The 12,909-nt window shown below is 36.4% G+C and overlaps 1 protein-coding gene across 7 annotated transcripts in view; it reads left to right on the plus strand.

Moving 5' to 3' along the window:
• KHDRBS2 (KH RNA binding domain containing, signal transduction associated 2) overlaps positions 1-12,909 on the plus strand; it is a 372,066-nt gene that overhangs the window by 319,786 nt on the left and 39,371 nt on the right. For all 7 annotated transcript variants that reach the window (XR_010651118.2, XR_011738480.1, XR_011738481.1 and 4 more), the window contains exon 8: positions 7,239-7,297. Coding sequence is in view for 1 of the 7 variants with exons in the window: in XM_065834300.2 (XP_065690372.1) it covers positions 7,239-7,297 (59 nt within the window). In the remaining 6 variants the exon portion in view is untranslated. The remainder of the gene's footprint in view (positions 1-7,238; positions 7,298-12,909) is intronic.

Genomic DNA, 12,909 nt, shown 5'->3' on the forward strand with positions numbered 1-12,909 from the left:
ACAGAGACTTGGAGCTGCCTTTGAGAAACTCGCAATAGCGTTCTTTCATCATGTCTTGCTGAGGAACTTCTGTAAATGGCGGTTCTCAGATTCATATATTTTGATGCGTTCAGAAGGAAGACACTGAGGGAGGTCAGTGATCTTCCTTGAATGTAGAATGAGTAGTAGGTATTTAAAGCAATGATGAGACACCTTTATTTAATCAATCAGTCCCACTGTTTTTGATTGCTTGCTTTGTGAAAAGTTCCTGCAGACTGGTTGTGGAGAGAACTATAGTTAACCATAGTTAAATGAAACAGTTTTGTCCGTAGTTTAAAAATGATAGCTAGACAGAACTGTGAATAATCATTAATTTGTTTTGTAGATTATCGCATTTAAATCTTTTACTGTTGTGATCAGAGGTTTACTCACTTCTCTCTCACTATCAAAATATTATTGTACAGTAAAATATAGAGACACATAAAGATAATCCAAGTTGCAATAGGTAGAGTGGTTATACTGTTCTTTGTAAAATGGGATATTCATTCTTATTTTCTCTACTGTGCACTCACTTTTTAACCAGTATGCATTGTATTTATACTTTGCCATATTTCATTTTGGTTTTGTCCTTATATCCACCTGTTCATAAATAAAGATTTCCCTGTATTTTATTTCCAAACTGTTGAAATCGATCAAGCCAAGAAGCCTAGAATATGACATTTTATGTATCTTCACAGCAATCCACTTATGGCATTCATCATCAGAAACTGTTTTCAAATGCCACTTCTCATTTATTTGATTCGATGAGCAAAATGGAATCAAATTTCCTTACTCTGAAGTAGAGAAAAGTTTTTCCTCTAAAACTGGGTAGGATTCCTAAAATTCTGCATCATTCCCTTTGCAAATACTGTGTCAGCAGGCATTTTGTATTATATTCTGAAACAGTAATTTGGATATAAATCACACTGTGCCTATGGTTGTAGCAAATAACCAGTAGATTATTTTCTATTTCAGATGTTGCAAAAAGTTCAGAACCCAAAGTCATCTTCCAATTACGATGGCTCTCCTTTCCTATGCTTGTATAACTCTATTATCTTCATTGCTTATTTTATTTTTTAATTCAGATTTGCAATAGCATGAAATCAAACATAGGAAGACACCAGAGACAGCTGAGATCTAGTTTAACTTCAGACATGTTGTAAGCTACCAAATAAATCCAGGGACTACTGTCAAACTCGAGGTTTCATTAAAAGTGAGACTTCATTCCCTAAAACACTCATGTTATTCCATTAGTACCAAAGATCTATTCAGTAAAGGACTATATTTGTGATTTAAGGCTGAATCCTACAACAAGTTCCTTTATTCAAAAGATTTCTCATCTTTCCTGTAGATATAACGCTCCGTTAAGTATAGATGTTCCAGTAAGTTTCAGATTCCTAGGAGGATTATTCCTTTATTCACACATTTCCACTATGAAATATTACGAAATGTTATTTTACAAAAATGGCAATTCATGTGAATGCACATCTTGCTCATCTGTCTTCTAAGCAGAAGCATACTGCTTTGTGTAAATAGCTTTTCTTTCCTGGCCAGCTATGTGTTAAATCCTGCTGGCTCCCTCCTTCGTGTAGGAGGGAGAAGCGTTTCATACGCAGTCTTACATAAACTGACTGCATTAGCATTAGACAGGATCCTGTGAGCACAGAAGCTGAGTATTTGATTGTATCCGTTATCGATGTTGAAAGGTGTAAACTCATGAGAATTACTCAACAGAAATGATATTGAGAAAGAGGGAGATAATGGGAGATAGGAGAAAAAGGCCTTAAAGGATCCATTTGAGGAAGTGGAGAAGAATGAGAGTTGTCTAAAATATTGAATCCCACCTCTAGGGATCCTTGTGAATTATCCTGGGTCTTAGCTTGACTCAAGAATCTGTTCTCTGAAGCTAACCCAAACTGGGATATATCTATAAGGAGTGCTAAGGTTTCATTTATCTGTGTCTGTCTAAAGTATCGATGCTGATTGCAAGCTGACAACTGCTGGGAATCCCTCTTCAAAGAGTGCCAATCCTAATACACAACATTGTTTCACTCTCATTTTGTTGAGTGAAACAACACAAAGAGATTTACTTTTATTTCTTCAAAGGGTAGCATGGAAGTTTTTAATCTGTTTGATTATGAATCTGAACTGTGGAACTTAACTTCACTGGCACCAGCTGAATCTCTAGTTTGGCCGAATTCAAGTATTTTACAAAAGCAGCCTTATTATTATCTAATGGCTGAGTTATAACTTCAAGGTTGATCAAAAGCCTGTTTTCTAAATTGACTAACTTTTTCCTAAACATTTAATAATAAAAGATTCTTATAATCGTGTAGAATATGTTCTCCCATTTAAAAGATGCAACCATTAAGAAAGAAAAATAAGATATAATAATATCTTCACAAGAGGGGAAAAAAAAGTTAAATTTAAATCATCAGGTCTTCATCAAAGGCTTTCAGTTTCTTAGGATCTTTCAGGATAGACTGTAGAACACACTTCACCTATACAGATCCATGTGTTAGCAGAGTTTAAAGCAGATGAATGATGATCCCTTTCAGCTTTGCCTTTAGTGGGCCCATTATATGTGTGCAACCTTATTTTGTGCTCCACAATTAGACAACAAAGAAGTTAGATGCATCTCTCAGCAAGTGAAAGCAAAGAACAAAAAGAGAAAGAACAAAAAATCCCACAAAAAAAACATGAGGGAACAAGAAATACTCAGGTTCTACAGTTCTTGCAACGTACTGCTGCTTTATATATTACAGAAGCCGTAGGAGCAGCCGGGGAACCAGGTGGCCATGTTCCCAACTCAGGGTGTCTTACCATCAGCTTCCTGCAGGTGCAGGAGGAGATTGGTCAGAGGCTAATGCACTCAATTCATTAATGTCATGATTTCCTATACCTAATGACATTGATCTCTGAGTAGTGGACATCACCCTAACCCCAGGTGGCTTGTTGACCCAAGAGTCATAGTTTTGTGGCTTCAGTCTTTTGTTTGCTATTCTCTGCTTAAACCACACTAAAGCACCATTCTCTACAGCCTTTTGGATAACACGCTGTGTGGTTTCCCGTGAGTGTTGACAGTCAAACTGAGATTCGTTTTCTCTTAGCTAATGTCAATTTGAAAAAGTTCCAGTTAACGAGAGCTTCAAAGCCTCTGTTGGCTTTTAAGGTTGCTATTTAGATACAGAGTCTCTGTATTTGAGCCTTTCTTGTACCACAGGAGCACCAGATAATACAGATTGGAAGACATCTCAGGAGGGTTTTATCTCTCAAGTAAGGAACATAATTTGTGGTGTTTTTCTTTTTTTTGTTTGTGTTTGGTTTTGTTTTTGTTTTTAAACCGATCTTGCTTTACCTGCATGAAAAGAAGACATCACAGTTTTATGGATACTTTGATCCCAAATCGTTGAAAGTAATAGGTTTAAAAGCACCAACCAAACTCAAAAGTTTAAAATATGTATAAATAGGTTATTATTGTGAAGATTAATGGTATGTGTAGTATTAATTTTCTTGCCCACAGAGTAGGATCAAGGAAAGAATCATATATCTTTGTTGGAAAAGTTTCATATAGATAGAGAAAAATTACATCAGAGCTTTTCACATCACAAGCCATTTGAGATATAAAAAGAATGAAGTTGCTTGTGAGATTCATAGTCCCGTGTATATCAATCCTTCCATGAGTGTTACATGTAGGAAGTTACTGAAGTCTAAGTCTTGGCACATCCAGACCTCTATGTTTCAGAAGTCTGGTGTTATAGTATAGTGCAATACTCTGAAAACTTTGGAATAAAAGCTGAGAAGCTGATGATGAGCTCATCTTATCTGCTTTATAAAATGTGTTGCATCCTGCCTTCAGGTGAGCGCATGTACTTAAGTAAATTACACCTCGTGTTGCTTGAAAGTAATGAATGGTAATGACAGATAATAGTGTCTTGCTTCCAATTAGCAGTACCAAGAGAGCCTGAGGTTTCTAGATCAATGTATTTTCCAGGAACAGTCTGAGAACTTTAGAATTAAATAAACAAGTTTTATTTATGCTGAATGCATTTGTTGATTATTTCCTTCCTCAGCTGGGCATGATGCAAATGAAGTACATCTCTCGTACTTCAATAATCTAAAAAAGACCTTATGTATATAAAGCCATATTCTGTCACTCATTTTTATAAACATCATCTGTTGTTCACTTTGCTAAAAAACAGAGGAAAATGTTTACAAACACATACATGTAATAGATTACCGTGAATATTCAGAAAGGTTTAAAATAGAGCTGAATAATGAATAAGCAGTCTGGCTCACAAAATGTGAGTTTAAATCAGGTATTTTATACTAAGACATTTTCTTCACTTAGATATTGTTCGAAAAAATTTCTAATATGAGTTGGCAAGGAATTTGAAATGCCATTTTGTCTCAAATCTACGAAAAATGTGTATTATTCAGGAAAATAAAGCTGGAGAACTTAGGTCACAATCATGTATTGTACTATGAATTATGTGTTTTCAGAAATGTGTTAAGTATTATGTTCACAGATATCAAATACGCAGCATATAACAAATCACTTTCTTTCTACAATTGCAATACAACTTGTTCTTTTAATGGTTTGTGTATTAACTTTGTATTCTATTTATAATGTATTTCAGTTCAGAATGTTCCCTGTGCAGGATTTTTATCTCACATTGTTCTTGTCTGTATGATTGTGTGGTTTTTTCTCTAATAAAATCATACAACAACAAAAACATAGCAATGAATTTTTACTTGCTGTTGCAAGTGTTGCCTTTTGCTTGGTGTTATGTCAATGGTAATAGCTCAAGGCCCTGCTCAGTGACCACTGAAAGCAGGACTGCTGTTGATAACTTACTGGCCTTTGGATTGGGTCCCAAATGTGCTGCTTTTAAAACTGACCTTCGGATACAGCCACTTTGTTTTATAAAATGTATCAGGAAGAAATATTAACATCTTATCTACTGACAGAAGATGGGAGTTCTGGGCTTCCTTCTCTTGTAACTCCACTCACTAGTCCAACACCCTCCTCCACTCAGAAAATCAGGCATTATGCCAAAATGCAGCTGCTTAAATTGTACTACAGTAGATTTTTCATACGGCTGTCTGCCAGATTGGGTGCTAAGTCATCTGTCTGTTCTGAACATTTCAAGTAATTTCTTAGGTCTAAACCCTGTAGATATGATTTATGATACATGATTTAACCCTGATGCTGCCAATGCGCTAGTTCACCTAACATAATCCTATAATTGTATTCAACTGACTACTAGAATCATTGCAAATATAGACTGCTTAGTATGTTCAAGAAATAAAAGAGGTATCCTTCCTCCTTTTTTTTGCACCACTTCCATAGGACGGTGTATCTATTTATATAATTAATTTTCAAACAACTGGATGGCCCCCATTGTCCTGGAAAGTAATGCTCTGCAGTGATTATGTCTTATAGAGCTTGGTTGGCTTTGGAAAAAAATCTTTAGAAGTATTAACTTCATTTTCATTCATTTCACTCCGATGTCCACTGTCTGCAACTGCTTTAGCAAATGAGTTTCATCTGTCTGAGATATTGATGTCAGTGTATTATCCACTCACATGAATGACTTCTGGCTAAATTACTAAATTAATGCACAACTATTATAGTTGCATTTTCGGTTCAAAGAAACCCCACAGATCTGTGTGGCTGAAACTGACTGTGAGAGCTGTGCCCAGCCAGTCAAGGGATGACGTGTCCCAAATCAAAACAGCTTGACTGTCAGTTCTCAGATACAAGCAATCAGTGCTTTTAAGTGAGATACAGCACATGAATTATTTTCATAAATTATTCCAAGAGTAGTTATGGATAGTTTTGAAGTTTGAGAAATTAAAAATCTGATTACAGGCAGTTTGTGAACAAAGAAGTCAAAATTAGTTAAGAAAATAATTTTTATAGATAGCTTGTTTATTACTTGCATCTGTGAAATAATTTTACTTACAGCCCACTGTCAACTAAGCTTCTCTTCCAAGTGTAAACTAATATTTTTTAAATGGTAATCCAATATAGAAAATTGTCTGAGCAATAACGTTATAAATACTGCAATACTGAGGTGATTGCATGCTTCTGTTAAGTTTACAAGAATCTGTCTCACACAGTGTAAAAGGAAAAAGAAACAAAAGTGACAATAAAAAATTAACAACAGGGAACATGTTACATTTTCTGCTTGGTTCACTGCAGTCAGAAGAAATACAATATAGTAGAATTCATGGAGTTTTAAGTTTTTCTGGGCAGAGACTCATTTTTGTTATGTCTAACCTGGTACCTGATAACAGCAGTAGTCTGATCTTGAATTTGGTACCAGGTACCAAAACCACAGTGCTAACTGTAAACAAAAACAGTCAAGCAAAGGTGTGAATCATTTCATTTCCATTTCATTATGTCTTAGAGGTCAAATTTTCTGGATGTCCACTCGAGGTGATAGCTGAGGATTGCTCATTATCAAGATGCAACTATAATCCGAAACCTTTGGATAACATGTTAATATCACCATATATAATTCATTAACAGAAAGCAGTGAAAAAGTGTGTTTGAGGCTCTCAGACTGATTTTCCATTCCTTGACCCTCGGTACTTTCAATATACATTTTATTGATTACTGTATAAAACTTTCTTTTGGTGTCCAATAACTGCAAAAGGATGATGGCTGTGGAGAATCAGCTTTCTCTCCCTAAGCAGTGGAAATATAGAGTCTTCTTCAGGAGCAAAACTGAAAACTTGACCGTGTTGTGGGTAAAGATAAGTAGTTACAGGTTCCACACAATACAGTACAGTCAGCTTTGGGGAAAATTATCTATGCTGAGTTTGAAACCACAAAAACATTTGGAATTACAGATAAATGAGATTAACACCTCTTTTGGCAGTTTAACAATAGTGAATAATAAAGTCTTTTTTCAGGCCTTATTTTTGCAAATAGAATTTATGTCAGTGTTTGTCACATTTCCTAGGTTTACATATTTAGGACCAACCTCATTTTATCCTCAATAAATAAGAAATGTGATGTGCTGTATAATAGCTGTTATTGTCACTGACACATTTTCTTTCAGATTTTTTAAATTCTCACTATCCCTGAAACTAGCTGCGCTATGCTATCATGTAAAAGTGCTAAAACACGTCTCATTTTCTGTGCTCTGCTTTTGGTTTTATTTGGTTACCTATGATAATAATGACATGGCTATCTGAATCTGTTACAGTGTGCCTGAATATTATGACTACGGTCACGGAACAAGTGAAGAGGCTTATGACAGCTACGGTAAGGTCTATTCTATCTTCAGCAAAAGTGTGAAATCAAAAGAAAAAATCTGTCACTGATAGATCAGAAATTACTTACACATACTTTTCTTCCTTTCTTTCTTGGCTTTTACAAAGGCAAAACAAAATGGATTTGCGTAACTTTAGGGTGAGGTCTGACTTATTGAAGTAGGACCAGAAAATTGGACAGATCAATTTTAGATCAAAATTACAAAGCAAATTAATCACAGTCACATATCAGTTTAACAGCAACACTGAAGTTTCTGATTAGTGTCTGACTGTATTTCACAGCATTAAGTTTCATTCTGCTCGATGCACCAACCATACTATGCACCTGCCACTGTCATATGCACCGCTTCAACCAGCAAGTTTTGTGAGATTTTGAAATGTGGACCTAGTCAGGGTGGGAGGGGAGGGTGCTGTACCACCATGGAAGCCCATCTGCACCATGGCAGGGGAGTATCTCATGCCACATGGGGCAGTAAGAGAAGAGGGAGCGCTGCACTCTCTGCACCTCCCCAGCGAGTCTGTGTGTGAGCTCCAATAGTTGCACTTCATGAGAACTGAGCGCATGAGATGAAAAGAAAGTATTGCTCCAATGTGTACAGCCCATTTTCTAGGTCTGTTTTTTGATCTTAGTGATGTTTTGATAACTAATTAGAATCTAGTCCATTTTCTTCTAATCAATATTTTTTCAGTACATTGTACCGTCAGATGGCACAATGAATCTCACTCTGACATTTTCACTGGCATAACAGAGCAAAGCTGACTATTGTCAGATTAAAGAGTGACCACAGTATACTCAGCAGAGATGTCATGCTTGATTTACTACTAATAATAAACTATCATAAGTTTACATGGTGACTTCCAAAGTGTTGCAAAAATGAGAGCTGCTGGAAATGACACTGCAAGTAAAAGTTACAGTAAGGAGTTACACAAGTATTGCTGCTTGAAAGAAATAATTTTATTCATTCAGCTGTGAAGCAAATGTCACTGTGATGCAAAGCTGCAGTTTCCTTTCTATTCATACAGAAATCACGAGACATTACTGAGATGTTGTCGAAATGATTGCATTGCATAATCAGAAATAACCTACTTTTTTGTATAATCAATACTCACATTTGGATAATACAATGTGCAGTCAAGCATATTTTCAGTGCTAAACAAGTAATAATAATAACAACAACTTATCTATATGAATGTGTGTGGTTCAGTTACCCTTTGTTTTGTTTCCTTTTGTTTTGTTCAGCTGCAGTGAAAGACCTTTCCTCTCTCTACAGACCCGCTCTCCACCTCTCCTCCCAAGTGCATTGCTGAGGCTTTGGGCTGTGCAGAAAGGCTTAGTCTGAGCTCAGCACTGAGAATTACCCACTGTTTAGCTTTTAACTAGGCTCCCCCACACGGCATCTCGGTGTGTTTGGACAAGACATTTAAAGTAATGTCACTCTTCCTCCAATCCCTCATTTGTAAAACTAGAAGAATATTACTTGTTTTCCCAGCAGAGGTTTTGAATTGACTAATTAGCTAAGGTTTAGAAAGTGTTCAAGGAGTGGGATCATGACTAAATTTATGCACTGTATGGAGCTCCTTTTTTTTTTTTTTTCCTTTTTTTTGGTTTTGTTTTGTTTTGTTTTTTACCTAGGTTTGCTTTACTATACTTATCTTTAAATATATTGTTGATAGTTGTGGACTTTCTTTTTGCTTAAACTGTTTTCTGACCTGGCATTTGAATACAAAGGTCTGGAATAGTTTTACCAGTAACCTGGAGTAAAATTAAAAATGAAGCAATATTCCAAATTACAATTTTTCTACTTTCTGAAATGAGACATTTTTATACGTGAGTCTTTGTGCTCCTCTTGGTTCACTTTAGCAGATCAAAAATTTGCTAGTTCTGTTCTCTGTAAACCTGTGTGTGAAATTCCTTCATCCCAAAGTCGCTACTATTTACCTGAGGTGGTAATCTGAATGTATGGAGCTATAGAATACATGCTTAACTTCTTCACTTTCTGAATTCTTGGTACATATACTGATGTTCTCTCCGTATCTGGCTTTCTTAGTGCCTCCCGCCCAGTCAGTAAGCAATCTGGCACCACCCCTTCTCATCTTCATGGAACTTTTACCCTAATTATCTGTTCCCAGAGAACTGCTCCTAGTTCTTTTTTCTGGATGTTTTGCAATTCATTGTGAGTCTTCTGAGTCCATCCCACCGTTTAATATCAGCCATCTCTTCATTTTTCACCTTCCTGCAGAAATCAACACTCTTTCACCCCAGTGCAGTTTCACACTTTGTTTTGCCTTCCAGAACAAGTCCATATTCCTCCTTTACAATTCTTTCTGGCACACCTCTGTAATTCAGAATCCCCCCAAATTCTGAATAAGACCACACAAAAATGGTACATGAACATGTTGTTGTCTCTTAGACATTTTGTGTAACGACTTGTCTTTTCACCCTTATCCCTTCCAGTAATGGTATCTGAATTATCAAAAATTGACTAGCTTGGCATTTCTTTGTTTTCTCCCATGCATCCTTTTGGTTCCACTTTATCTTTAGGGAGGACAGTTTTCAATACCAGTAAGGTTTTCTTTTATTCTTTTTCATGAAATAGAGTCGAACAAATAACAATGCCACTTTGTACTTACATTTTTTTTCTAAAGTATAATATAAAACTCTCTGTAGTTCGTTAAGTGTTATACAACACCACAGTACTCCTATATGAGCTGTCTACTATGACTTATTTTCCTATCTGGGCTGCTGAGAAGTAGCAGGTAGGATTTGTGCCATGGGTTTTTCTATGCTACTTTTAATAGAGCTTATGGAGAAGTGTGATTGGGGGCACTGTTTCCTCATAAGTTGTTAAGATTTATGTATTTACAGATTGTTCATGGTAGGGTTGCAAAAATCACAGGCGTGTTTCAGAGCAGAGCCCACCTGAACACCATGTCATTCTCAGAAAGTTTGTCACTTTTTTGATGAGATGGAAGTACTAAACAAGAAAGGACCTAAGTCACTTATCTGAGGCTGGGCAAGATTAATTCTTACATACTATTCACTGCTGTAAAATAGACAAATTGAGTTAACTGCCTTGATTCCCTGTTTCATTTCTGATGTGAAGGTTTCTTAGAATTCAGTCCCCTCCAGATCCAACCAAAGAACCTCACAAGACCATAGCAAAGTCAGCTGAGAAGGATATATGTAAAATCCCACTATTTCCCATTACTTAGGGAATGAAAATTCATAGCACAGAAGCCTCTCATGCAGTTAGACACTTAAACTCTATTGTGATTTGATATGCTTGCCACCCAGTCTCTCAGAAGAATCAAAGTAGAGACACTTCAAAGCATTCCCTGCAGCAGCCTCTGGGCACCTGGAAATACTCTCCTAAGGAATTATGAGATTCCTACAGATTTTTGATAGGATCAGGATTATGCAGCTACTGCTAGAGAATTTTTAAGATTGCTGTTCTGGGCTGAGGAAGATAAATTTGGGATATATGCCTGAAAATCTTCTTGTGGATGTAACCCTTATAGGCTTCCTCATGTGAGTAATGAAGAAATCTCTTTAGCAGGCACTTTAAAACTAAAAGGCCAGTCACTTAAAGTACTGTACAATTTTCAAGCATGAAAAGCATCCTCACCTCTAATCACACTCAGTAAACTTTATGATACTTAGGTCACTGAAGGTCTTGATATCTGCAGATATGAATGTAAATCTAGGAGTCTAAGGTGACTGCCATTTTAACTTGATGCTTGTGTTTCAAAACAGAAGCCAAGAAATTGAATTAATTAGTGAACACAAAGTTTATATCCATTGCTCTCTCATTATAGTTTAATAATTTTGTGTTTTTTCTTCTGGCACTGTTGTTATCTGAGGAGGTATCTATTGAAAACATGAATTTAATGATTTGTCCTATAAATCAATTAGGGCAAAATGTACAACGAAAAGCTTGATAACTAAGAACCATTCCTGCCCATATGTAATGTCCCACACAAGTCCAAAAAGCACCTTCCCTGGACAGATCCGCTGTAAAGGAAAAGCCCTTTGTAAACCATTCCATTCTCATTTATTTCTCCCTTTTCCTTGTCTTTAGAGGAACCGGCATTTTCGATAGAAGTGTTGTGCTGTGTTAGGCCACTTCAGAAAGTTACCAGAGATAGTATGACTTGCTAGCAAAGCACAACCAATACCTGCCTCACAGTTGTTTCATCTGAATCCTTTTTCTCCCTTGCACTGAAGAGAGCACTCAAGGTTTTATTTATCAGATACTGTTTCTGTCCCAGTTCTTCCAAAGGCTGGGGCCTGTGGCAGGTGAGCTCTGCCAGTTTCCGCTGCAGGAGGTTGAAGAGGCTCCTGCCTCTACTTCCAAAGGCTGAAACTGCCATAGTGTGGATGGAGGAAAATAGTGTGCCCATTGTCAGAGTCTGTAATTCAGAGCCTGGTGCATATACTGCTTTGTGTATTATCTGAAAATGATGGTGATTTGTGTTTTTATGACAGGCCATGAACTGCAGTATTCTAGAGACCGGTTCACTTGTACTCCTGTTGCTACTACAAAAAAGCAGAAACCTTAGGTAGAGGGTGAAAGGAGAGGGTTAAAGTCTATAACCTCCTAAACGACCACAATTAAATTAGAATAACACCATCTGCCACAGGCCTTCAGCAAGAGTTAGGAAGGTTAATCTGTGCCTTGTCTCCCGCACAAAGAGGAAGGACATAAGTGAACTTCACTCACATTCCTTCTTCTCTCCAGGAAAAGCTTGCAAGGCTCTGCAAGGAGACATTATTTAAATAAGTTCTGTCTTCACCAAAAATTTTTAAATGTGCACATTTTCTTAATTAACACTTTTTGTAGTGTATATCCTATTCCAGTTTAGCATTAAGTGCCCACTTGTAAACAACTAGTATTTGGTTTTAGGATCATTCCATCTTTAATTAAAATTGGAGAGTGTAATTGTTTGGTATAATTCCTTTTAATGTAAGTCATCATTTAGGTTATGAAGTGCCGCCACAATGATTTAACCGACTATTTCACAAATAATTCCCTGCCAATCATTCAATACAAGAGCTTTGCAGTTGTGATGACAATTAGTTTACTAAGTAATGCTCTACACAGACAGCAATATATAAACACATTCTTTATAGTGTTAACAGCTAAAAATGTACAGCTATGTTCCATTACTTTTTTATTATCTTGTTATTTTTTAATTTTGCGTTTCTCCTAAAGAGTATATTATCTAGTAATTTTTTTTTAGAATGGCAATGATATAAATAGTTTCTGCTGAACAAGTAAACATAAAAATAAATATATGATGATAGAATTGAGGCAGGGAAGGGTGTATGGAGGGCTCAAACTTTAGGCATTCTGATAAAAAGGTCGACTGAAGAGATGCTACCTTAGAAGACATAAATTCTCATACTTCCTTATGAGACATAAGGATGCTCATTTCAAGAGGAAACTTAAGTAACTACCATCCTAGTGTGAAATAAACCCTGTATTGATTAATCTGTGGCAGTGACAAAGCCAGATTAAGCCATGCTGCAAAGTATACAGGAAAATATTTGCAAATTTTGAAAAAACACTTCTTAGGAATTGCTCAGCAGGTGAAGGTAAGAGG

This window comes from Patagioenas fasciata, chromosome 3, assembly GCF_037038585.1.
Source record: "Patagioenas fasciata isolate bPatFas1 chromosome 3, bPatFas1.hap1, whole genome shotgun sequence".
In the NCBI taxonomy this organism is placed as follows: domain Eukaryota; kingdom Metazoa; phylum Chordata; class Aves; order Columbiformes; family Columbidae; genus Patagioenas; species Patagioenas fasciata.